Consider the following 27,135-nt stretch of genomic DNA (forward strand, 5'->3'; position numbering starts at 1 on the left):
GCTCCGTCCTTCTTCATATTTATTTTAATGAAGAACGCCATAGGATCAGAATGTAACCATCTTACTTGTATAGTTGTATCACTTGTCAATTGGTTCGAAATTAGTATACCACAGGGTTGGTGGAATGTTCGCTTGATCTTCTGGCGGTGGTATTTTTCAGGTTCTAACTTTTCACACTACTTGGTGCCTCGTTATTGGTAGGATTAGAATATCAGTAACCTAAACCTCAAGGTTAAGATCCAGAGGCTGACATCACACGAGTTCAGATAGTTTGGACAAATGTTACTCCCTTTCCTCTGTTCACTTGAGATATTGGTGATGATTATAACACAATGTCTATTATTAATTTGATTTTTTTTTTCATTCTTGAAAATCTATTCAAATAATGACACAAATCTGTTCATAAAAATAAAATCTTTATTTACATTTAAAACATTTTCTAACCACAAAAAGAATGCATACCGATACAAGGTATATATAGTTTAATATTGTCAACCATTCACCCAGTAGTAATACAAAGTCCCTATAATACATAACTAGTATTGCCATTTAAAAACATCAAATAAATATATTGTGTTACAGTCGGTAAGTTTGATCACATCAATACCATTACTATGATACATATCTATCTATTTCTACTATAATTGTTAAGTTAGAAGTAATAATATATAACATCTTAAATGTCTGTAATACTGCCTTGTTAAAAGTTGAAACCCATATGGCACAAATTGAGAACTTTTAATGTCCTCTATGAAAGAATTCAGATTGTTTGGTAATGATGAGAGATTCATCCCTTCAGCAATATGTACCTGAAATGAATGTTTAGGGTTTATTTTGTTACATGTCCTTTTAACAGCCAAGGTCATTTAAGAACATACTAGGTTTATATGGTGGAGGAAAGCCGGAGAACTTGGAGATCAAGAGGCCCAAGGGCCTTAATAGTCATCTGACTACCTTGGCAATATTCATATATGTAATTAATTAGATATGGTGTCATGGAAGCTATCTTCGATTTGGGATCAACCAGAGATGTAACAATACTTTGTTAAGATCATATAAGGATTATTTCAGGCAGGTTTCAGCCAAATCGCACTGGTAGAACTTGAGAAGTTCAAAATGTGTTTTCAAGATGGCGGCCATCTTGGAATTTGGATTGACCCGAATAATAACACTTTTTCAGGACAATGTCAAGATCATTTCAGACAAGTTTCAGCCAAATAGCACGGGAAGAACTGTAAAAGAAGTTCAAAATGTGTTTTCAAGATGATGGCCATCTTGGATTTTATATCAACTCAAAAAATAACAACACTTGGTCAGGACCATGTCAGGATCATTTCAGGCAAGTTTCAGTCAATTAAATCACATTGGTAGAACTTAAGAAGAAATTCAAAATGTTTTTTCAAGATGGCGGCTGTGGTGGCCATCATAGATTTTGGACCAACCCGAATAATAACAACACTTTTTCAGGACTGAGTCAGGATCATTAAAGGCAAGTTTCAGTAAAATCCCACCGGCAAAACTTGAGAAGATGAGAAGAAGTTCAAAATGTGTTTTCAAGATGGCAGCTGTGGCGGTCATCTTGGATTTCTGATCAACCCACAAAAATAACAAGAGTAGGTCGGGACAATGTTAGGATCATTTCAGGCAAGTTTCAGTAAAATCACAACGGTAGAATTTGAGAAGATTAAAAGAAGTCCAAAATGTGTTTTCAAGATGGCGGCTGTGGCGGCCATCTTGGATTTCGGATCAACCTAAAAAATAACAAAACTTGGTCGGGACCATGTTAGGCTCATTTCAGGCAAGTTTCAGCCAAACCATAATGGTAGAACTTGAGAAGAAGTTCAAAATATGAAAAGTTTACCCATGGCACACGGCAGACGGTGCACAGCACATGACGACGGACAAAACATGATGACTATAGGTCTTCCTGACCCTTCAGGTCAGATGACCTAAAAACGACTAACCAATGGTCAGTATCTGGTTAATTAGAACTTACAACCCAGAGGACTAGTTCTAATATTTACACTAGGAATATCTAAACCACTAGGCCACCAAGTGTACGAGTACAAATATGCAATGATTTATATTTTGACGGGAGCCGTCACATTAAGTTCCCCAATCTCTACAGAGCCTAATTTGACAAGAGTAACCTCCCCTGAATGATGATGTGACATTGTTTTACGGGTGAATTGATTTTATTTTGTAGAAGAAAAATGATTTTTTTAAAGTCACATCATTTAAATCAATATATTAGGCACAGAAATGTCTTATTGTATCAGATTTGTGTTCTCAACAATGTTCCTTTTTGTTCAATTTTGACCAAATGCATGCCGTGGCAGCCATCTTTGTATGAAAAAAGTTTTGGTTTATTTTCAACTTTGCAGCTGTGGTCAGGATCATCTCAGGATCATTCAGTTTATATAGTGTTATATCAATGGGAACAAAATCATTTATATCAGAAAAATACAACAAAAATAAAAGTGAACCTAAAATGGATCCCTGCTGAACTCCAAGAACAAGGTTATCTTTTTTTGCATAATTATGGTATTTTTTCACTTTGAAAATTTAGAATTTGATTTCAAATTCACTATGAATCCGATTCCAGGCAAATTGGACCAGTAGTTAAATATCTATAAGCAGTTCAATTTTGAACAATGAATGACTGTGGCGGCCATCTTGGATGCTGGTAGGAAAAAATAAAACCAGTCGACACATCTGCAGGTCACCAGAAATAATCTTGCAAAATTTCAATTATATGCGACTTATAGTTTTCGAGGAAATGGTCGGACAAAGTCTCGGCGGAAAAAGAAGAACCAGAAGAAGAAACAGAGCAAACAATAAGTTGGGGGAACTTAATTATGCTATACATTTAACTGAAGCAAACCATTTTCCCAGCTTCCAAATAATAAAAGCACTTATAAAGTTACCAAAACCTTACATCTAACATGATGTATTAATATCATATGCAAACTGCTCTCATTTTGTCATAAAAAAGCGCAACCTTTTCCCATATACTTTATAATGAACAGAGTAACTGAAGGTTCTCCAGCCTCATGCAATACTAGATGTTTTTGATAATATAAACTTTGAAAGCTCTTGTATCTCTCCTCATTCATCTTTTCCTCATGCAGCATTAGTTATTAATATTTGATAGTTTTTGTCTATAATTTGCATAGTTCATAAGTCTTACTTCCCAGTAAAGGGAGATAACACAGGCTCTATTCCATCCTTGAATGGAGTCCTCCTACCGAATCCTAGACTTTCCACTCGTTCACATCCTAAATGTGCATTATATGGCCGAGGTGCTCCCACCGAAGGGTTTTTGTCAGCCTCGATGTGACTGGTTGGTATCCCGAGAGATGTTGCCATGACAACAGCCATGTCATATTTAGTCATGTTTTCATCACCACTCCAATGATAGATACCCCCAATACTGCTGGCATCCTGGAAAGACAAACAAAAGATACTCATTATATGTTTTCTTAAGTCATGCGAAAAGGGAAATAAGTATACATCATTCCAAATGTTTGCTAAACTAGATAAAAACTAGAAATTACTATAGAGTATATATATATGCTGCAAACTCAACTCTTTATATCAAAGTGGGATGGATGTAGGTAACATTAAAGTTGTACCGTCTGTGACTTGTTGAAAAAGTATTTAAAGTGTTCAACATATTTTCTCTGCCTCTTTATGTTTTAAACTTTCAATGTTTACCGACTTTTGTAAAGTTCTTATTCACAAAGCTATTTAACAATTAAATTAAGATATCGATTTTCAACCTGTACATGTTTAATATAGCTCAGAAGTATTCGAACTGGTTTTGGGGGTTCCGATCTATACGAGTATGGCCAATGGCGGTCACGTGATGCAACTCCGTTTTCCGATATTACCCAAAAATTTGAAAAATGGTGTTGACTGTGGCGGTTCTTTTAAAACGTGATATTTCATGCGACATTTACCGCTATGTCAATAGTATATTGGTGCTTGGATCTGGACCATCATATATAAGCATCCATATCTACACATTGTACGTTTTATTAGAGTTTTTGATGGTGAAAATTACAAGAAAAACAACTTTAAATGCCTCATACGCATTTCATTGTAAGGACATAAAAGTTTCTTTGTGTCATTCACGATGATGTACAAAGAACACAGTGAACCTACCTTTAATTTTTGGTCAGACAGCTGCCTGATAACCACCGCTATATCAGCACAATGTGTGGGATATCTTCTCTCATAGTCATTCATGACACATTGATTCTTCGTATCCATCACTTTCTCAAACAGACAAGTAACAGCACTCTCTCCAAGGTTATGTACATGTCCATACAAAATAGGTACTCTCAGTACACCATTCTCTGTGAATCAAATAAAAATAAAATAAAAAGCCAAAAGTCAAACCTCTTCCTCATACATATAAGTACAGTGGAACTTGGTTGATACGAACTCGGATAATTCAACAACCAGGCTTAATACGAAGTACTTTGCCGGTCCCGGCCGAATTCCCTCTTTATCTTTGTATAAATAACTCGGATAATTCGAATTCGGAAAACTCAGATAATACAAAATAAATTTTGGGTCCGAATGACAAAAATCATACATGAAATGGTCTTGTAACTCGAAGCGAGATTATTTGGACAACGAGATCGCCGAAAATGCTGATTTCTTATTCATCAATCTGCTTTAGAACGACATTTCAAAATATATATCAAGGTTTTCTTGTTATAATTTTGCAACTACCATTGGCGATTTTGACATCTCTCTTGTTCACATTGTTTTACGACATGGAACTAGTCCATATATACCAAGTAAAGAGATAGTCAGTTGACACACGAACTCGCTTAATTCGAGCACTCCGATAACTCGAAGTTTTATCTCAGTCCCTTCGAGTTCTTATTAACCGAGTTCCACTGTATATGCATACCTAGCAACTTTGTACATATTAAATGGTGATGAAATGTCATTATGTGTTTACCTGCCAATTAAGTAGGATAACGGGATAATCCCTTTGTTTTCTTTAATGATAATTCAAATTTTGTTTTGATGTTACCTAAATTAGAACTCTAACAGACCTTAGTAAATTAATCTACAGAAATCTTAAAGTTTTACCTTACTAAGAGACCTCCTTATTTTCCTATTGAAGCCCACATCATTACCTAGATATCTCCAGTTACATTCAGTCTACCTCCCGTTACTTTCAGATGTCTCTAGTAAGAGTTATCTCAAGAACATTACCTTTAGAGACCTAAAACAGAGCTCTAATGACTTTCCTCATGTCTATAGTAACCTCAAGGGCTATATTTAGAGATAATCTCAAGCCATACCTTTAGAAACCTCCAGAGCTGTCACTTCACCTTCCCGTTTACTGACTCCGTACTTGTTCAAGGGGTTTGGAGAGGCATCTTCATTGTACGGAGGGTTCTTCCCGTCAAATACATAATCTGTACTGATATACAGCACCCAGGCTCCAGTTCTTCCTGTAACAGAATTACAGTAAAATACACTAACCAGGCTCCAAATCTCCCTGTAACAGAATTTCAGTAAAATACATAACCAGGGTCCAATCCTTCCTGTAATAGAATTATAGTAAAATACACCACCAGACTTCTAGTTCTCCCTGTAACAGTATTACTGTAAAATACACCACCAGACTTCTAGTTCTCCCTGCAACAGAATTATGTTAAAAGTTAAAAGTTCAATTAGAACACTTACCGGCTAATTCACAAATGTTTTTAGTGGCATCAATGTTCAGTCTGCGTGTGGCCTCCGGTTGTTTTTCAACAGCATCAGGTTTACGTTCTGCAGCGCTATGTATCACTATCTGTGGCTGTGAATATAAGATACCAGTGTACCATAACAAAAGACCCATGGGCTTTAGTGGTCACCTGAGTTCGGATACAGAATGATCCTTTTTGGCCCCACCCCTCCAGCCCCTGGGGGTCGGTCGTGGAAAAAATTGTTAATAGGATTCAATTGCCATTCATTCTGATAATTCTGACATTTGACTTATTTACTATTACAAATGACAAAACAATGTTCAAAAATGTGTTTTCCCTATATAAATTATAGTAAACTTAACCCCCTCCCCAGGGGGGAACATGAAACTCAAGGTCATATAATTCACAATTTTTATAAAGGACCTTATGACCTTTCCATCTATGAACAGTACATATGTACTTGATTCTACCAATACTTAAATTTCAGAAGAAGAATGTTGAAGTTTTAGCCTATTTGAACCCACCCCTCAGGCCCCTGGGGGGCTGGGACCATATAAATCACAATTTTGGTTGACCTTTGACCATGGAAAGTTTCCGCAAAATCTCAACAAATTTGATTTTGGAGAAGAAGTCAAAAATGTATATTGTTTATCGCCATATGACGAACAACGCACGACAGATGACTGATGATAACCGGCAAAAGGCAATTAGAATAGGTCACTTGAGATTTCGTTTCAGGTGATCTAAAAATTACGACACATACATTAATTATACTGTACAAAATACGGACAGTCACTTATAACAGATACAACTATTACTTTAAGAATGGCAATATTACACGAATTACATCTTGGAAACATTTCTAATTGATTTAAAGTTCTATTGATTTCGCTTTCTGAAAAATTGATGAACCAATTTTTTAAACATAAAAATATATCTTCAAACAACATGGAGCAATTCTGTATTTGGCTTTGAGTAAAATGTAGTCTGATGAGTCAGAACCTCAGAGTGAATAGAGCTTTACATTGTAACATAGCTGTGAATTTTGCAACAGGTCTTTATAATACATTCCTCTGAGCAAGAATTTTGAGAACTTTATACCAGCTTAGTGAGCTTACTACACACCCAATATCATGACCCTAGACCTCATAGTTAATATCATGACCCTAGACCCCTAGTACAAGGTCATTAATTGGAACAAACTTTAGTAGCTAACTCCTTTTTCTTCACTTGCTACTTCCACAGCATAAGCTGAAAGAAGTTGGCTGCCAAAATACATTTTAAAGACTGACTTCATCTTTTGAATGAAAAATTACCTTGAATTCATCAAACACTTTCGTTAATTCCTCACTTGATGTGATGTCTACTTTGCGAAGGTTTCCACTCGCTCTTGAGAATGCCAATCCTAATACTTCCCATGATTCATCACTCGAAAACTCTTTGTACACAGCCCTACCCAAGAGGCCAGAGGCACCGGTGATCAACACTTTCTTGGCCATATGGAATACACTTCTGAAAATTAAACAGATAAAGAGTTGAAATGTTTGTGCAAGTTGAATTATATTCTGTAAACTTAACCAGGTTATAAATACTGTTTAAGGATACATTCTTCTGAAGTTTCAGTCCCATTGAAGTCTCGTTTCGACATAGATCAAAGATTTTTTGAGATATCAAATACAACTTATCAATATCTGTAGAATGTTGCCAGGTGCAAATTTTGTCACAAAAATACATTTCTCTTGTTAATAGATTTTTCATGATGCGCTCTAGTTACTAAAATTGATTTTAATTAAATCATCACTGCGCCAGCATTTTCAGTTGTGTCAAGTTAATTTTTGCTGTAAATCTTCACTAGGTTCGTGGTAATTGAAATATGACGCATCGATGTGTGAAATAATACACATTTGTCTTTTTATTCCTACATTTAATGGTGATTTCAGCAGTTTTATTTTTTACTCTGAAATATGAAAAATAGCAAATATTTAAATGGGACAAAAAAGTAAGCGCACAGACTCCCAATTTTTCTGCCTGATTTAGAAACCCTTTCCCTATTGATATCCAAAATATTAACAAAAGCTTCATACCATTCTGAGAAAAACTTCTTATTAAGTCTTATTAATCATAACTAGTATATATTTTTAAAGAAGACTACTAGAAAATAAATTCTGCAAACATTCATACATATGAAATGCCTCATTAGGAAGTGATGGCTTTTAAGCCTTTTATCTCTAGTCTATATGGTCAAAATGGCAAAATTCCCATAAATCCAATATTTTGTCAATAAGGTAACTTTGAGTGACAATAACTCAAAAACGAACACACAGACATATGTTTTTTCTTCCATTTTGTTCCTATTGTATGAACTTCTATTCCAAAAAACTACATTGTATATGAGAAAAAAAGTTAATTACAAGAAAATCCTGACTTCTCAGGGGTGTACATCCTTGACACATATAGATCAAAGTGTCAGGTTCAGGTAATGGAAAGAAGCACACTAGCAACAACAGGTTAAAGAACAGTACAAAAACTAAAACCTGCAGGTTTAGCATCTAAATACATTGAAGCAGAGGCGAGACATTAAACTATAACTGGAAACAACACCAGGAAACCTGGAAACAAAACCAGTTGACAAATTACTGAACTATAACCATGTACACCAAGTGGCAGAATATACTAATTAGGTGCATCACCAGGTAACAGAGTTCACTGAACTATAACTAGTTACAACACCAGATGACAGAGCTACCTAAACTATAACCAGTTACAACACCAGGTGACAGAGCTACCTAAACTATAACCAGTTACAACACCAGGTGACAGAGCTACCAAAACTATAACCAGTTACAACACCTGGTGACAGAGCTACCTAAACTATAACCAGGTACAACACCAGGTGACAGAGCTACCTAAACTATAACCAGGTACAACACCAGGTGATAGAGCTCACTAAACTATAACCATTTAAAACACCAGATGACAGAGCTCAGCCTCACTAAATTATATCTAGGTACAGCACCAGGTTACAGAGCTCACTAAACTTTAACCAGCTGCACCACCAGGTGACATAGTTCACGAAACTATAGCCATGCATGTGACAGGGTTCACTAAACTATAACCATGTGACAGAGCTTACTAAACTATAGGCAGCTACAACACCAGGTGACAGAGCTCACTTAACTATAACCAGGAACAACACCAGGTGACAGAGCTACCTAAACTATAACCAGTTACAACACCAGGTGGCAGAGCTACCTAAACTATAACCAGTTACAATACCAGGTGACAGAGCTCACTAAACTATAAACAGTTACAACACCAGGTGACAGAGCTCACTAAACTATAACCAGTTACAAGAACAGGTAACAGAGCTAACTAAGCTATAACCAGTTATAACACCAGATGACAGATCTCACTAAACTGTAATCGGGTTCAACACTAGACTCACTATAACCAGTTGGCAGAGCTTACTTAACTATACCTAGTTTCAACACTTGGTGACAAAGCTAACTAAACTATAACCAGTTACAACGCCAGGTGACAGAGCTCACTAAATTATATCTAGGTACAGCACCAGATGACAGAGCTAACTAAACTATAACCAGTTACAACACCAGGTGACAGAGCTCACTAAACTATAACCTGTTGCAACACCAGGTGGCATAGCTCACTAACTATAACCAGTTACAACACCAGGTGACAGAGCTCACTAAACTATTACTAGGTGACAGAGCTCACTAAACTATAACCAGTTACAACGCCAGGTGACAGAGCTACTAAATTATATCTAGGTACAGCACCAGATGACAGAGCTAACTAAACTATAACCAGTTAAAACACCAGGTGACAGAGCTCACTAAACTATAACCTGTTGCAACACCAGGTGACAGAGCGATCACTAAACTATAACCTGTTGCAACACCAGGTGGCATAGCTCACTAAACTATTACCAGGTGACAGAGCTCACTAAACTATAACCAGTTACAACACCAGGTGACAGAGCTCACTAAACTATAACCATTTAAAACACCAGATGACAGAGCTCAGCCTCACTAAATTATATCTAGGTACAGCACCAGGTTACAGAGCTCACTAAACTTTAACCAGCTGCACCACCAGGTGACATAGTTCACGAAACTATAGCCATGCATGTGACAGGGTTCACTAAACTATAACCATGTGACAGAGCTTACTAAACTATAAGCAGCTACAACACCAGGTGACAGAGCTCACTAAACTATAACCAGTTACAACACCAGGTGACAGAGCTCACTTAACTATAACCAGGAACAACACCAGGTGACAGAGCTACCTAAACTATAACCAGTTACAACACCAGGTGGCAGAGCTACCTAAACTATAACCAGTTACAATACCAGGTGACAGAGCTCACTAAACTATAAACAGTTACAACACCAGGTGACAGAGCTCACTAAACTATAACCAGTTACAAGAACAGGTAACAGAGCTAACTAAGCTATAACCAGTTATAACACCAGATGACAGATCTCACTAAACTGTAATCGGGTTCAACACTAGACTCACTATAACCAGTTGGCAGAGCTTACTTAACTATACCTAGTTTCAACACTTGGTGACAAAGCTAACTAAACTATAACCAGTTACAACGCCAGGTGACAGAGCTACTAAATTATATCTAGGTACAGCACCAGGTAACAGAGCTAACTAAGCTATAACCAGTTATAACACCAGGTGACAGATCTCACTAAACTGTAATCGGGTTCAACACTAGACTCACTATAATCAGTTGGCAGAGCTTACTCAACTATACCTAGTTTCAACACTTGGTGACAAAGCTAACTAAACTATAACCAGTTACAACACCAGGTGACAGAGCTCACTAAATTATTTCTTGGTACAGCACCAGATGACAGAGCTAAGTAAACTATAACCAGGTACAACAACAGGTGACAGCTCACTAAACTATAACCAGGACCACACCAGGTGACAGAGCTCACTAAACTAAAACCAGTTAAAACACCAGTTGACAGAGCTTACTAAATTATAACCTGTTACAACACCAGGTGACAGAGCTCACTCAACTATAACCTGTTACAACACCAGGTGGCAGAGCTCACTAAATTATAAACAGTTACAACACCAGGTGGCATAGCTCACTAACTATAACCATGCATGTGACAGGGTTCACTAAACTATTACCAGGCGACAGAGCTCATTAAACTATAACCTGTTACAACATCAGGTGACAGAGCTCATGATCACTAAACTATAACCAGTCACAACACCAGGTGATAGAGCTACCTAAACTATAACCAGTTACAACACCAGGTGACAACTCACTAAACTACAACCAGTTACAACACCAGGTGACAGATCTAGAGCTCACTAAACTATAACCAGTTACAACACCAGGTGACAGCTCACTAAACTATAACCAGGTACAACACCAGGTGACAGAGCTAACTAATTAGGCTATAACCAGTTACAACACCAGGTGACAGCTCACTAAACTATAACCAGGAACAACACCCGATGGCAGAGCTCAATAAACTATAATCGGGTTAAACACTTAACTCATTATAATCAGGAGGCAGAGCTTGCTGAACTAAATTATAGCAAATCACAATGTTTATATTCTTTACCTAACATAGCTTATATTGGATTTCTGTTATGCATAGTACACCCTACATGTACTTTACTGTTAATCCCTATTGAGATTCCTCCTCGGGACTTTTATATTCGGACGTTTGACAGATATCTTCGACGAGAGATATCTTTTAAACGTCCGAATATAAAAGACCCCCCGAGGAGGAATCTGAATAGCGCCTAACCGTAAAGCTTAGGCCTACTGTACGTCGTCGTTGGAAATTATGCCCGGTCACAGCCAAGGTTGGCGTATACAATACTGTTCGCATAGCTGTTTTTATATATTGTCGGGGTAATTTACTTATCGAGGAAAAGAATAATCAACTGGCAATATTGAAATACCTGTATTAACCTGTTAAGCGTACATGTGCACCCGAGCTCACCTTTCAGGTGGAAGTCAGCAAATTTCGGTTAGAGTTATCTCCCTTATGTACCGACTCGCAGAAGTCTCCGATGGGGCTCTCCGAGGGGTAATCAGACGCCATCGACGCATCTCTAGCTTTCTCTCTCTCAGACAAACGATTATTTTGTTTATTTTGCAAGCTTTGCAATCGCTTTGATTAATCTTTAAAAGAGTTTTATTGAGAGCTTTTCTTACATCGTGATATTCGTGACTCATCCGTCATGTCTAAAATTAACGATGTGGACTTTATTTTTGTTCTAAATATAACCACAGTTATATTAACCACAACCTTAGTGCGGCGTTAATCAGGGCAGGTAAGACTGATTTTCTTCTCAGGATCACCCCTTTAGAAATTTCTTTTTACGTTCTTCATAGAAAATCAACATTGATTTATTCTTTACATAAAAGTGATGATTGTAGGTACAAATAGTACACAAGGACATTGTTTGATATAAAATACCCCACATGATTATATTAATGTTGATGTATTATTGACAGGGCGTCAAACTCCTGTGGTATTATCGACCAAATCATGGTAAACGTATCTTCGACCATCATAATTAGAGTAATGAAATGATTATTTTATTTTTGACAAATCTTTTTTTCCAATTGATATATTGACATTAATGACTCATCTTGCCATATCTTGCCAGGTTTTATCTTAAACATTACATCGTTTTCGTTTCAGCTTCATGAACAGGACATTTGTAAAGTTCTCCATAGAAAACCATTACATATTTAATTTATTTTTATTTATAAGTCTCTTACATCGTTTTTGCCTTTCTATGGAGAATTACTGAGGAAAGATTTCCTGAAATGTCATAAGAATTCCATTAATTATGGTCACGTATAATCTATAGACCGCTGTACTCACACCCATTACAATGTACATATGTGAATATTTAGATACGCGTGCATTCCATTTGATAAATTATCATTGTGTAGGTACCGATATATGCAACAGTGTCAAACAGCTGAGCTGGCGCTCACCAGGACCGGGGCTGACTGGGCCCGGTGCTGGCTAGGACCGTGGTGCTGTATTTCGCTTAAAACAATTTTCTTCAACATTATATCTTAACATTGTAGCAATATTTGCCTGAGATATATGCCATGCTAGGTGGTTTACCTAATTATAAACCAAAATAACTGAGAATTTTGATATATTTTTTTTATTATAATTTTTAATTTTTATTTATTCTTGATTTTTTGACAGCATTTGCCTCCCTTTGATCGTTCATATATATCTCAGACATACATTTTAGCTCAGTTCTTGGTAGTATTCACTCTTATGCATTAAAGTAATTGAAACCATATGCATTATTTATACATTATTCCCAATGCTTAAATGCTTATATTTCAAACTATATTTTAAATGTCGCAGTCATCGTAATAATTGTGTACTTGTAGTTATATATATATATATGCTGCGGTATAAGATAAACGGAACATAATGAAGTTTAGACACTAGATATGTATAGCTGTGGCTTCCAAGGGTAAAAAATACCCTGTATACCAACAGAAACGTAAATATATAATTATATATATGTTTCTGATACCAAGACTAAACCTATCATAAACGGAATTGAAAGGTTCGCAATTATTCTTAAACGGCCCGTGTACTGAGACTGTCCCAGTGAGGGATAATTTGAATCAGGAAATGTGATACAGATCCTTATGACCATTCCGGTGATTAGAGGATCTGACAGCGTCCCATGGGGGGTCATGTCATGTTCAGGTGACCTTTATACCACGTGTACTCACGACCACGTGTAGGTTCTGCACCTTGCTGCATCAAGTGTATACGACATTTCGTCCCAGTATACATATACGGTAAGCTATGTTGTGCTCTTGGGGCGAGATGACCTTATGTGTAAAAGATTTTGGGGGCAGCAATTTGACTGGTCTTTATCAAGGATCACGTGGACGTGGCCCCTAGTGGGATTTTCTCTGATCTTTTTTTTTTTTTTTATTTATTTTTTTTTTTTATCAAACGTAATGATAATAGGAATCTGTGTTTTATTTTATTAGATTTGATGTAATAGGCACTATGTCTACAGAATAGTGTGAGGTACGAGTTGTCTCAAAACAATAACATACCCTTAGTCGATTGTCAAACTTTTCTTTCGATTGCCACCTCAAAAACTGGTATGTCTGACGTTTCGACCGTGCATGTGATTGCATATAATATCCCCCTTTTGATAGTCAGTGTTATGTTTATGGCTACACGAGTTTATCTGATAAAGTATCTTGTGGTTATAACCATTGTTTAAACACTGGGGTTGATTTAGTGCACATAGCATGTTGGGTCGAAATAAACCGCCGTATACATCAAACGGGCCGAGACATTTCGTACCTGCGCACAATAGATGTAAACAAACATGTAGACGAACACGTTGTGTTAGTGTTATTTCGGACTGAAGAAGGCCCTATAGTGGCTGAATATATATTCCATAGAAATGATTTTGATTTTACTTTGAATTTATTTTGGCCTTTTATTTCGGATTATTAATATACTAGCTTTATACCGTTTTTCCTCATCAGGAAATGTGAAAATATATAGTATTGATATTATTTGCATTAATTAATACTGACATACTTATAAAAAGCAAATGTATAAAAGACCCGCTATCTTTTCCAAACAAAACATGTGAATCAATTAAAAATAATAATAATATAATAACACAAGAAAATGTATCTTGATATGCCTAATATAAGATTTCAACACATAACAAATGCAAGATTCCTGTCATAATCCATACTTTCTTTTATTTTTACAAATGATATAGCTAATGAACTTGAATCAACAACACGTTTATTTGCTGATGACACTTCTCTTCAGAAGTAATCATCCCCATCGTCATGAAATAGAAGTAGTTTAAACAGAGATTTAGAAATATTACCGGTAAATCGATTGGCAAACACTTGATTGACTTCATTTTTTTAATACTAATAAAACTGAGGTAGTGTTTATATCATTCTGATTTAGATTTTTTTTCTTGAAACCGTTGTTACAATTGCTCTTTGGTTGTGCTAAGAAAAAAGAGCTTGACGTATTTTCATTTTAAAGTGGCGTTAGATATATGTCTTTGTAAAGCTTGTCAGTCGCGATCTATTCAAGTCACCGGCATATGTTTAAGTTTTGTAAGATTGTGCACATGCCATATCGGGGCCAGTTTATAAATACCGGATTTCAGATTTTATTTTACTCTCAGACATGTAAGTTTGTATCAGGAGGTCACTATACATTTATTATAGTCACTTATGTATAAAGGGCACATAGCGTAACAGTGCATTACAATACGTGACAGTAAATAGGCCTTTCATTTTGATAACAGTATGGTTTTTATAATAGTAGGTGTATATGTATTTTTCTTAAACCTTTCAGCATTTCATTACTGCATTAAAACAAATAATGGTATTCGTTTCCAATATCAGTAAAACATAGATTACAAGTTATATTTACTTCAGATGTCCCAGTCCATCTTCCAGTTTCTATAAGTAAGTGCATGATTTGTCTATCTGATGACTTTAATTAAGATATGTTTTTTTTTTTATTTCAAAATTACTTTTAAAATACAATAAGTATGACCTCTTGATGATTTCTCGCTACCACTGAACCATTTTTATACAAATTGATCTCGTTGTCTTTGTTTTACGATAAATTTTAAGTATTCTCTAATATTTAAATATGACCGTCACAAGTTTTTTTAAAATTTTATCGGGGAATGAAAACAAAAATGGTTGAAAACTGTGTAAATCTCACAAGACTTTGCAAACAATTTTTCATAACCTGATTAAATTAAAACATAGTGACATCATTGCTTATAATTAATTTCGCGCCATTCTCGGATTTTTTTTCATAGTGGTATTCAAATAAATTATTGGCCAATCAGAAAGCTATGATATATTTAGATGTTGCTAGAAAGATTATCAGTAGTGATCAATTTGTGCCAGAACATAATTATTCTGCTTTACAAGTAACCTCTATATAGAGGTAGGGATAGTCTATGTTGTTATTCTGAGAAAAACTTCTTATTAAGTCTTATTAATCATAACTAGTATATTTTTAAAGAAGACTACTAGAAAATAAATTCTGCAAACATTCATACATATGAAATGCCTCATTAGGAAGTGATGGCTTTTAAGCCTTTTATCTCTAGTCTATATGGTCAAAATGGCAAAATTCCCATAAATCCAATATTTTGTCAATAAGGTAACTTTGAGTGACAATAACTCAAAAACGAACACACAGACATATGTTTTTTCTTCCATTTTTTTCCTATTGTATGAACTTCTATTCCAAAAAACTACATTGTATATGAGAAAAAAAGTCAATTACAAGAAAATTCTGACTTCTCAGGGGTGTACATCCTTGACACATATAGATCAAAGTGTCAGGTTCAGGTAATGGAAAAAAGCACACTAGCAACAACAGGTTAAAGAACAGTACAAAAACTAAAACCATGCAGGTTTAGCATCTAAATGCATTGAAGCAGAGCCGAGACATTAAACTATAACTGGAAACAACACCAGGAAACCTGGAAACAAAACCAGTTGACAAATTACTGAACTATAACCATGTACACCAAGTGGCAGAATATACTAATTAGGTGCATCACCAGGTAACAGAGTTCACTGAACTATAACTAGTTACAACACCAGATGACAGAGCTACCTAAACTATAACCAGTTACAACACCAGGTGACAGAGCTACCTAAACTATAACCAGTTACAACACCAGGTGACAGAGCTACCTAAACTATAACCAGTTACAACACCAGGTGACAGAGCTACCTAAACTATAACCAGGTACAACACCAGGTGACAGAGCTACCTAAACTATAACCAGGTACAACACCAGGTGATAGAGCTCACTAAACTATAACCATTTAAAACACCAGATGACAGAGCTCAGCCTCACTAAATTATATCTAGGTACAGCACCAGGTTACAGAGCTCACTAAACTTTAACCAGCTGCACCACCAGGTGACATAGTTCACGAAACTATAGCCATGCATGTGACAGGGTTCACTAAACTATAACCATGTGACAGAGCTTACTAAACTATAGGCAGCTACAACACCAGGTGACAGAGCTCACTTAACTATAACCAGGAACAACACCAGGTGACAGAGCTACCTAAACTATAACCAGTTACAACACCAGGTGGCAGAGCTACCTAAACTATAACCAGTTACAATACCAGGTGACAGAGCTCACTAAACTATAAACAGTTACAACACCAGGTGACAGAGCTCACTAAACTATAACCAGTTACAAGAACAGGTAACAGAGCTAACTAAGCTATAACCAGTTATAACACCAGATGACAGATCTCACTAAACTGTAATCGGGTTCAACACTAGACTCACTATAACCAGTTGGCAGAGCTTACTTAACTATACCTAGTTTCAACACTTGGTGACAAAGCTAACTAAACTATAACCAGTTACAACGCCAGGTGACAGAGCTCACTAAATTATATCTAGGTACAGCACCAGATGACAGAGCTAACTAAACTATAACCAGTTACAACACCAGGTGACAGAGCTCACTAAACTATAACCTGTTGCAACACCAGGTGGCATAGCTCACTAACTATAACCAGTTACAACACCAGGTGACAGAGCTCACTAAACTATTACTAGGTGACAGAGCTCACTAAACTATAACCAGTTACAACGCCAGGTGACAGAGCTACTAAATTATATCTAGGTACAGCACCAGATGACAGAGCTAACTAAACTATAACCAGTTAAAACACCAGGTGACAGAGCTCACTAAACTATAACCTGTTGCAACACCAGGTGACAGAGCGATCACTAAACTATAACCTGTTGCAACACCAGGTGGCATAGCTCACTAAACTATTACCAGGTGACAGAGCTCACTAAACTATAACCAGTTACAACACCAGGTGACAGAGCTCACTAAACTATAACCATTTAAAACACCAGATGACAGAGCTCAGCCTCACTAAATTATATCTAGGTACAGCACCAGGTTACAGAGCTCACTAAACTTTAACCAGCTGCACCACCAGGTGACATAGTTCACGAAACTATAGCCATGCATGTGACAGGGTTCACTAAACTATAACCATGTGACAGAGCTTACTAAACTATAAGCAGCTACAACACCAGGTGACAGAGCTCACTAAACTATAACCAGTTACAACACCAGGTGACAGAGCTCACTAAACTATAACCAGTTACAACACCAGGTGACAGAGCTACCTAAACTATAACCAGTTACAACACCAGGTGACAGAGCTACCTAAACTATAACCAGTTACAATACCAGGTGACAGAGCTCACTAAACTATAAACAGTTACAACACCAGGTGACAGAGCTCACTAAACTATAACCAGTTACAAGAACAGGTAACAGAGCTAACTAAGCTATAACCAGTTATAACACCAGATGACAGATCTCACTAAACTGTAATCGGGTTCAACACTAGACTCACTATAACCAGTTGGCAGAGCTTACTTAACTATACCTAGTTTCAACACTTGGTGACAAAGCTAACTAAACTATAACCAGTTACAACGCCAGGTGACAGAGCTACTAAATTATATCTAGGTACAGCACCAGGTAACAGAGCTAACTAAGCTATAACCAGTTATAACACCAGGTGACAGATCTCACTAAACTGTAATCGGGTTCAACACTAGACTCACTATAATCAGTTGGCAGAGCTTACTCAACTATACCTAGTTTCAACACTTGGTGACAAAGCTAACTAAACTATAACCAGTTACAACACCAGGTGACAGAGCTCACTAAATTATTTCTTGGTACAGCACCAGATGACAGAGCTAAGTAAACTATAACCAGGTACAACAACAGGTGACAGCTCACTAAACTATAACCAGGACCACACCAGGTGACAGAGCTCACTAAACTAAAACCAGTTAAAACACCAGGTGACAGAGCTTACTAAATTATAACCTGTTACAACACCAGGTGACAGAGCTCACTCAACTATAACCTGTTACAACACCAGGTGGCAGAGCTCACTAAATTATAACCAGTTACAACACCAGGTGGCATAGCTCACTAACTATAACCATGCATGTGACAGGGTTCACTAAACTATTACCAGGCGACAGAGCTCATTAAACTATAACCTGTTACAACATCAGGTGACAGAGCTCATGATCACTAAACTATAACCAGTCACAACACCAGGTGATAGAGCTACCTAAACTATAACCAGTTACAACACCAGGTGACAACTCACTAAACTACAACCAGTTACAACACCAGGTGACAGATCTAGAGCTCACTAAACTATAACCAGTTACAACACCAGGTGACAGCTCACTAAACTATAACCAGGTACAACACCAGGTGACAGAGCTAACTAATTAGGCTATAACCAGTTACAACACCAGGTGACAGCTCACTAAACTATAACCAGGAACAACACCCGATGGCAGAGCTCAATAAACTATAATCGGGTTAAACACTTAACTCATTATAATCAGGAGGCAGAGCTTGCTGAACTAAATTATAGCAAATCACAATGTTTATATTCTTTACCTAACATAGCTTATATTGGATTTCTGTTATGCATAGTACACCCTACATGTACTTTACTGTTAATCCCTATTGAGATTCCTCCTCGGGACTTTTATATTCGGACGTTTGACAGATATCTTCGACGAGAGATATCTTTTAAACGTCCGAATATAAAAGACCCCCCGAGGAGGAATCTGAATAGCGCCTAACCGTAAAGCTTAGGCCTACTGTACGTCGTCGTTGGAAATTATGCCCGGTCACAGCCAAGGTTGGCGTATACAATACTGTTCGCATAGCTGTTTTTATATATTGTCGGGGTAATTTACTTATCGAGGAAAAGAATAATCAACTGGCAATATTGAAATACCTGTATTAACCTGTTAAGCGTACATGTGCACCCGAGCTCACCTTTCAGGTGGAAGTCAGCAAATTTCGGTTAGAGTTATCTCCCTTATGTACCGACTCGCAGAAGTCTCCGATGGGGCTCTCCGAGGGGTAATCAGACGCCATCGACGCATCTCTAGCTTTCTCTCTCTCAGACAAACGATTATTTTGTTTATTTTGCAAGCTTTGCAATCGCTTTGATTAATCTTTAAAAGAGTTTTATTGAGAGCTTTTCTTACATCGTGATATTCGTGACTCATCCGTCATGTCTAAAATTAACGATGTGGACTTTATTTTTGTTCTAAATATAACCACAGTTATATTAACCACAACCTTAGTGCGGCGTTAATCAGGGCAGGTAAGACTGATTTTCTTCTCAGGATCACCCCTTTAGAAATTTTCTTTTTACGTTCTTCATAGAAAATCAACATTGATTTATTCTTTACATAAAAGTGATGATTGTAGGTACAAATAGTACACAAGGACATTGTTTGATATAAAATACCCCACATAATTATATTAATGTTGATGTATTATTGACAGGGCGTCAAACTCCTGTGGTATTATCGACCAAATCATGGTAAACGTATCTTCGACCATCATAATTAGAGTAATGAAATGATTATTTTTATTTTTGACAAATCTTTTTTTCCAATTGATATATTGACATTAATGACTCATCTTGCCATATCTTGCCAGGTTTTATCTTAAACATTACATCGTTTTCGTTTCAGCTTCATGAACAGGACATTTGTAAAGTTCTCCATAGAAAACCATTACATATTTAATTTATTTTTATTTATAAGTCTCTTACATCGTTTTTGCCTTTCTATGGAGAATTACTGAGGAAAGATTTCCTGAAATGTCATAAGAATTCCATTAATTATGGTCACGTATAATCTATAGACCGCTGTACTCACACCCATTACAATGTACATATGTGAATATTTAGATACGCGTGCATTCCATTTGTCATATCAAAGTACTAGTTACAGCAACAGTGTCAAACAGCTGAGCTGGCGCTCACCAGGACCGGGGCTGACTGGGCCCGGTGCTGGCTAGGACCGTGGTGCTGTATTTCGCTTAAAACAATTTTCCTCAACATTATATCTTAACATTGTAGCAATATTTGCCTGAGATATCTGCCATGCTAGGTGGTTTACCTAATTATAAACCAAAATAACTGAGAATTTTGATATATTTTTTTATTAAAATTTTTAATATTTATTTATTCTTGATTTTTTTGACAGCATTTGCCTCCCTTTGATCGTTCATATATATATCAGACATACATTTTAGCTCAGTTCTTGGTAGTATTTACTCTTCTGCATTAAAGTAATTGAAACCATATGCATTATTTATACATTATTCCCAATGCTTAAATGCTTATATTTCAAACTATATTTTAAATGTCGCAGTCATCGTAATAATTGTGTACTTGTAGTTATATATATATATATGCTGCGGTATAAGATAAACGGAACATAATGAAGTTTAGACACTAGATATGTATAGCTGTGGCTTCCAAGGGTAAAAAATACCCTGTATACCGACAGAAACGTAAATATATAATTATATATATGTTTCTGATACCAAGACTAAACCTATCATAAACGCATTTGAAAGGTTCGCAATTATTCTTAAACGGCCCGTGTACTGAGACTGTCCCAGTGAGGGATAATTTGAATCAGGAAATGTGATACAGATCCTTATGACCATTCCGGTGATTAGAGGATCTGACAGCGTCCCATGGGGGGTCATGTCATGTTCAGGTGACCTTTATACCACGTGTACTCACGACCACGTGTAGGTTCTGCACCTTGCTGCATCAAGTGTATACGACATTTCGTCCCATATACATATACGGTAAGCTATGTTGTGCTCTTGGGGCGAGATGACCTTATGTGTAAAAGATTTTGGGGGCAGCAATTTGACTGGTCTTTATCAAGGATCACGTGGACGTGGCCCCTAGTGGGATTTTCTCTGATCTTTTTTTTTTTTTTTTTTTTTTTTTTTTTTTATCAAACGTAATGATAATAGGAATCTGTGTTTTATTTTATTAGATTTGATGTAATAGGCACTATGTCTACAGAATAGTGTGAGGTACGAGTTGTCTCAAAACAATAACATACCCTTAGTCGATTGTCAAACTTTTCTTTCGATTGCCACCTCAAAAACTGGTATGTCTGACGTTTCGACCGTGCATGTGATTGCATATAATATCCCCCTTTTGATAGTCAGTGTTATGTTTATGGCTACACGAGTTTATCTGATAAAGTATCTTGTGGTTATAACCATTGTTTAAACACTGGGGTTGATTTAGTGCACATAGCATGTTGGGTCGAAATAAACCGCCGTATACATCAAACGGGCCGAGACATTTCGTACCTGCGCACAATAGATGTAAACAAACATGTAGACGAACACGTTGTGTTAGTGTTATTTCGGACTGAAGAAGGCCCTATAGTGGCTGAATATATATTCCATAGAAATGATTTTGATTTTACTTTGAATTTATTTTGGCCTTTTATTTCGGATTATTAATATACTAGCTTTATACCGTTTTTCCTCATCAGGAAATGTGAAAATATATAGTATTGATATTATTTGCATTAATTAATACTGACATACTTATAAAAAGCAAATGTATAAAAGACCCGCTATCTTTTCCAAACAAAACATGTGAATCAATTAAAAATAATAATAATATAATAACACAAGAAAATGTATCTTGATATGCCTAATATAAGATTTCAACACATAACAAATGCAAGATTCCCGTCATAATCCATACTTTCTTTTATTTTTACAAATGATATAGCTAATGAACTTGAATCAACAACACGTTTATTTGCTGATGACACTTCTCTTCAGAGGTAATCATCCTCATCGTCATGAAATAGAAGTAGTTTAAACAGAGATTTAGAAATATTACCGGTAAATCGATTGGCAAACACTTGATTGACTTCATTTTTTTAATACTAATAAAACTGAGGTAGTGTTTATATCATTCTGATTTAGATTTTTTTTTTCTTGAAACCGTTTGTTACAATTGCTCTTTGGTTGTGCTAAGAAAAAAGAGCTTGACGTATTTTCATTTTAAAGTGGCGTTAGATATATGTCTTTGTAAAGCTTGTCAGTCGCGATCTATTCAAGTCACCGGCATATGTTTAAGTTTTGTAAGATTGTGCACATGCCATATCGGGGCCAGTTTATAAATACCGGATTTCAGATTTTATTTTACTCTCAGACATGTAAGTTTGTATCAGGAGGTCACTATACATTTATTATAGTCACTTATGTATAAAGGGCACATAGCGTAACAGTGCATTACAATACGTGACAGTAAATAGGCCTTTCATTTTGATAACAGTATGGTTTTTATAATAGTAGGTGTATATGTATTTTTCTTAAACCTTTCAGCATTTCATTACTGCATTAAAACAAATAATGGTATTCGTTTCCAATATCAGTAAAACATAGATTACAAGTTATATTTACTTCAGATGTCCCAGTCCATCTTCCAGTTTCTATAAGTAAGTGCATGATTTGTCTATCTGATGACTTTAATTAAGATATGTTTTTTTTTTTTATTTCAAAATTACTTTTAAAATACAATAAGTATGACCTCTTGATGATTTCTCGCTACCACTGAACCATTTTTATACAAATTGATCTCGTTGTCTTTGTTTTACGATAAATTTTAAGTATTCTCTAATATTTAAATATGACCGTCACAAGTTTTTTAAAAATTTTATCGGGGAATGAAAACAAAAATGGTTGAAAACTGTGTAAATCTCACAAGACTTTGCAAACAATTTTTCATAACCTGATTAAATTAAAACATAGTGACATCATTGCTTATAATTAATTTCGCGCCATTCTCGGATTTTTTTCATAGTGGTATGCAAATAAATTATTGGCCAATCAGAAAGCTATGATATATTTAGATGTTGCTAGAAAGATTATCAGTAGTGATCAATTTGTGCCAGAACATAATTATTCTGCTTTACAAGTAACCTCTATATAGAGGTAGGGATAGTCTATGTTGTTATTCTGAGAAAAACTTCTTATTAAGTCTTATTAATCATAACTAGTATATTTTTAAAGAAGACTACTAGAAAATAAATTCTGCAAACATTCATACATATGAAATGCCTCATTAGGAAGTGATGGCTTTTAAGCCTTTTATCTCTAGTCTATATGGTCAAAATGGCAAAATTCCCATAAATCCAATATTTTGTCAATAAGGTATCTTTGAGTGACAATAACTCAAAAACGAACACACAGACATATGTTTTTTCTTCCATTTTGTTCCTATTGTATGAACTCCTATTCCAAAAAACTACATTGTATATGAGAAAAAAAGTTAATTACGAGAAAATCCTGACTTCTCAGGGGTGTACATCCTTGACACATATAGATCAAAGTGTCAGGTTCAGGTAATGGAAAGAAGCACACTAGCAACAGCAGGTTAAAGAACAGTACAAAAACTAAAACCTTGCAGGTTTAGCATCTAAATACATTGAAGCAGAGGCGAGACATTAAACTATAACTGGAAACAACACCAGGAAACCTGGAAACAAAACCAGTTGACAAATCACTGAACTATAACCATGTACACCAAGTGGCAGAAAATACTAATTAGGTGCATCACCAGGTAAAAGAGTTCACTGAACTATATCTAGTTACAACACCAGGTGACAGAGCTCACTAAACTATAACCAGTTACAACACCAGGTGACAGAGCTACCTAAACTATAACAAGTCACAACACCAGGTGACAGAGCTACCTAAACTATAATCGGGTACAACAACAGGTGACAGAGCTACCTAAACTATAACCAGGTACAACACCAGGCAACAGAGCTCACTAAACTATAACCAGGTACAACACCAGGCGACAGAGCTCACTAAACTATAACCAGGTACAACACCAGGTGACAAAGTTCACTAAATTATAACCTGTTACAACACCAGGTAACAGAGCTCACTAAATTATAACCTGTTACAACACCAGGTGACAGAGCTACCTAAACTATAACCAGTTACAACACCAGGTGACAGCTCACTAAACTATAACCAGTTACAACACCAGGTGACAGAGCTACCTAACATATAACCGGTTACAACACCAGGTGACAGAGCTCACTAAACTATAACCAGGTGACAGGGTTCACTAACTAGCTATAGCCATTTACATCATGTGATCAGGAGAAAGTTAGCAAAATTATGACCAGATACAGCACCAATTAAATGACCAAGCTTACTAACCTGTAAATAAAGACATCACCAGGTGACACAGTTTCACTAAACTGTAACAAGGTGACATAGCTCACTAAACTATAACCATGCATGTGATAGGGTTCACTAAACCTTGTGAAAGAGCTCACTAAACTATAACCAGGAACGGAACCAGGTGACAGAGCTCTGTAAGCTATAACCATTTACAACACTAGGTGACAGAGCTCATTTTACTATAACCAGTTATAACACCAGGTGACAGAGCTACCTAAACTATAACCAGTTATAACACCAGGTGACAGAGCTACCTAAACTATAACCAGTTACAACACCAGGTGACAGAGCTCACTAACCATAACCAGGAACAACACCAGGTGACAGAGCTAACTAAGTTATAACCAGTTACAACACCAGGTGACAGCTCACTAAACTATAAACAGTTACAACACCAGGTGACAGCTCACTAAACTATAACCAGGAACAACACCAGGTGACAGAGCTACCTAAACTATAACCAGTTACAACACCAGGTGACAGAGTTAACTAAGCTATAACCAGTTACAACACCAGGTGACAGCTCACTAAACTATAACCTGGAACAACACCAGGTGACAGAGCTAACTAAGCTATAACCAGTTACAACACCAGGTGCCAGCTCACTAAACTATAACCAGTTACAACACCAGGTGACAGAGCTCACTAAACTATAACCAGTTACAACACCAGGTGCCAGCTCACTAAACTATAACCAGTTACAACACCAGGTGACAGAGCTCACTAAACTATAACCAGTTACAACACCAGGTGACAGAGCTACCTAAATTATACTTGAACCAGTTACAACACCTGGTGACAGAGCTACCTAAGCTATAACCAGTTACAACACCAGGTGACAGAGCTACCTAAACTATAACCAGTTACAACACCAGGTGACAGCTCACTAAACTATTACCAGGAACAACACCAGGTGACAGAGCTAACTAAGTTATAACCAGTTACTACACCAGGTGACAGCTCACTAAATTATAACTAGTTACAACACCAGGTGACAGCTCACTAAACTATAACCTGGAACAACACCAGGTGACAGAGCTAACTAAGCTATAACCAGTTACAACACCAGGTGCCAGCTCACTAAACTATAACCAGTTACAACACCAGGTGACAGAGCTCACTAAGCTATAACCAGTTACAACACCAGGTGCCAGCTCACTAAACTATAACCAGTTACAACACCAGGTGACAGAGCTCACTAAACTATAACCAGTTACAACACCAGGTGACAGAGCTACCTAAATTATACTTGAACCAGTTACAACACCTGGTGACAGAGCTACCTAAGCTATAACCAGTTACAACACCAGGTGACAGAGCTACCTATAAACTATAACCAGTTACAACACCAGGTGACAGCTCACTAAACTATTACCAGGAACAACACCAGGTGACAGAGCTAACTAAGTTATAACCAGTTACTACACCAGGTGACAGCTCACTAAATTATAACTAGTTACAACACCAGGTGACAGCTCACTAAACTATAACCAGGAACAACACCCGATGGCAGAGCTCAATAAACTATAATCGGGTTCAACACTTGATTCATTATAATCAGGTGGCAGAGCTTGCTGAACTAAATTATAGCAAATCACAATGTTTATATTCTTTATCTAACATAGCTTAGGTTTCTGTTATGCATAGTACAGCCTACATGTACTGTACTGTTAATCCCTAATGAGATTCCTCCTCGGGACTTTTATATTCGGACGTTTGGCAGATATCTCCGACGAGAGATATATTTAAAAGGTCCGAATATAAAAGAGCCCCAATGAGGAATCTCGCGCCTAAGCTTAGCCTAAGCTTAGGTCTAACTTATACTACTGTACGTCGTCGTCGGAAATTATGCCCGGTCACAGCCAAGGTTGGCGTATACAATACTGTTCGCATAGCTGTTTTTATATATTGTCGGGATAATTTACTTATTGAAGACAAGAATAATCAACTGGCAATATTGAAATACCTGTATTAGCCTGTTAAGCGTACATGTGCACCCGAGCTCACCTTTCAGGTGGAAGTCAGCAAATTTCGGTTAGAGTTATCCCCCTTATGTACCAACTCGCAGAATGTCTCCAAAATGGGGCTCTCCGAGGGGTGATCAGACGCCATCGACGCATCTCTTTCTCTCTCTCAGACAAACGATTTTTTAATTTATTTTGCAAGCATTGCAATC

At 36.6% G+C, this 27,135-nt stretch overlaps 1 protein-coding gene across 3 annotated transcripts; it reads right to left on the bottom strand.

Moving 5' to 3' along the window:
• Window positions 1-403: 403 nt before the first annotated feature.
• On the bottom strand, window positions 404-27,018 carry LOC138327458 (methionine adenosyltransferase 2 subunit beta-like). 3 transcript variants are annotated; one of them, XM_069273560.1, is made up of 6 exons: window positions 26,926-27,018; window positions 7,037-7,232; window positions 5,716-5,830; window positions 5,328-5,480; window positions 4,168-4,361; window positions 404-3,444 (listed from the first exon to the last, which is right to left on the bottom strand). In XM_069273560.1, exons 2-6 carry the CDS (start codon window positions 7,217-7,219, stop codon window positions 3,187-3,189), a joined length of 903 nt encoding a protein of 300 aa, XP_069129661.1. In that variant the 5' UTR covers window positions 7,220-7,232; window positions 26,926-27,018; the 3' UTR covers window positions 404-3,186. The 3 variants fall into 3 exon arrangements, with proteins under 3 accessions (XP_069129661.1, XP_069129662.1, XP_069129660.1); XM_069273561.1 differs by lacking the exon at window positions 26,926-27,018 and adding an exon at window positions 11,729-11,853; XM_069273559.1 differs by lacking the exon at window positions 26,926-27,018 and adding an exon at window positions 11,688-11,783.
• Between the last annotated feature and the right edge of the window lie 117 nt (window positions 27,019-27,135).

This window comes from Argopecten irradians, chromosome 7 (assembly GCF_041381155.1).
Source record: "Argopecten irradians isolate NY chromosome 7, Ai_NY, whole genome shotgun sequence".
Classification (NCBI taxonomy): domain Eukaryota; kingdom Metazoa; phylum Mollusca; class Bivalvia; order Pectinida; family Pectinidae; genus Argopecten; species Argopecten irradians.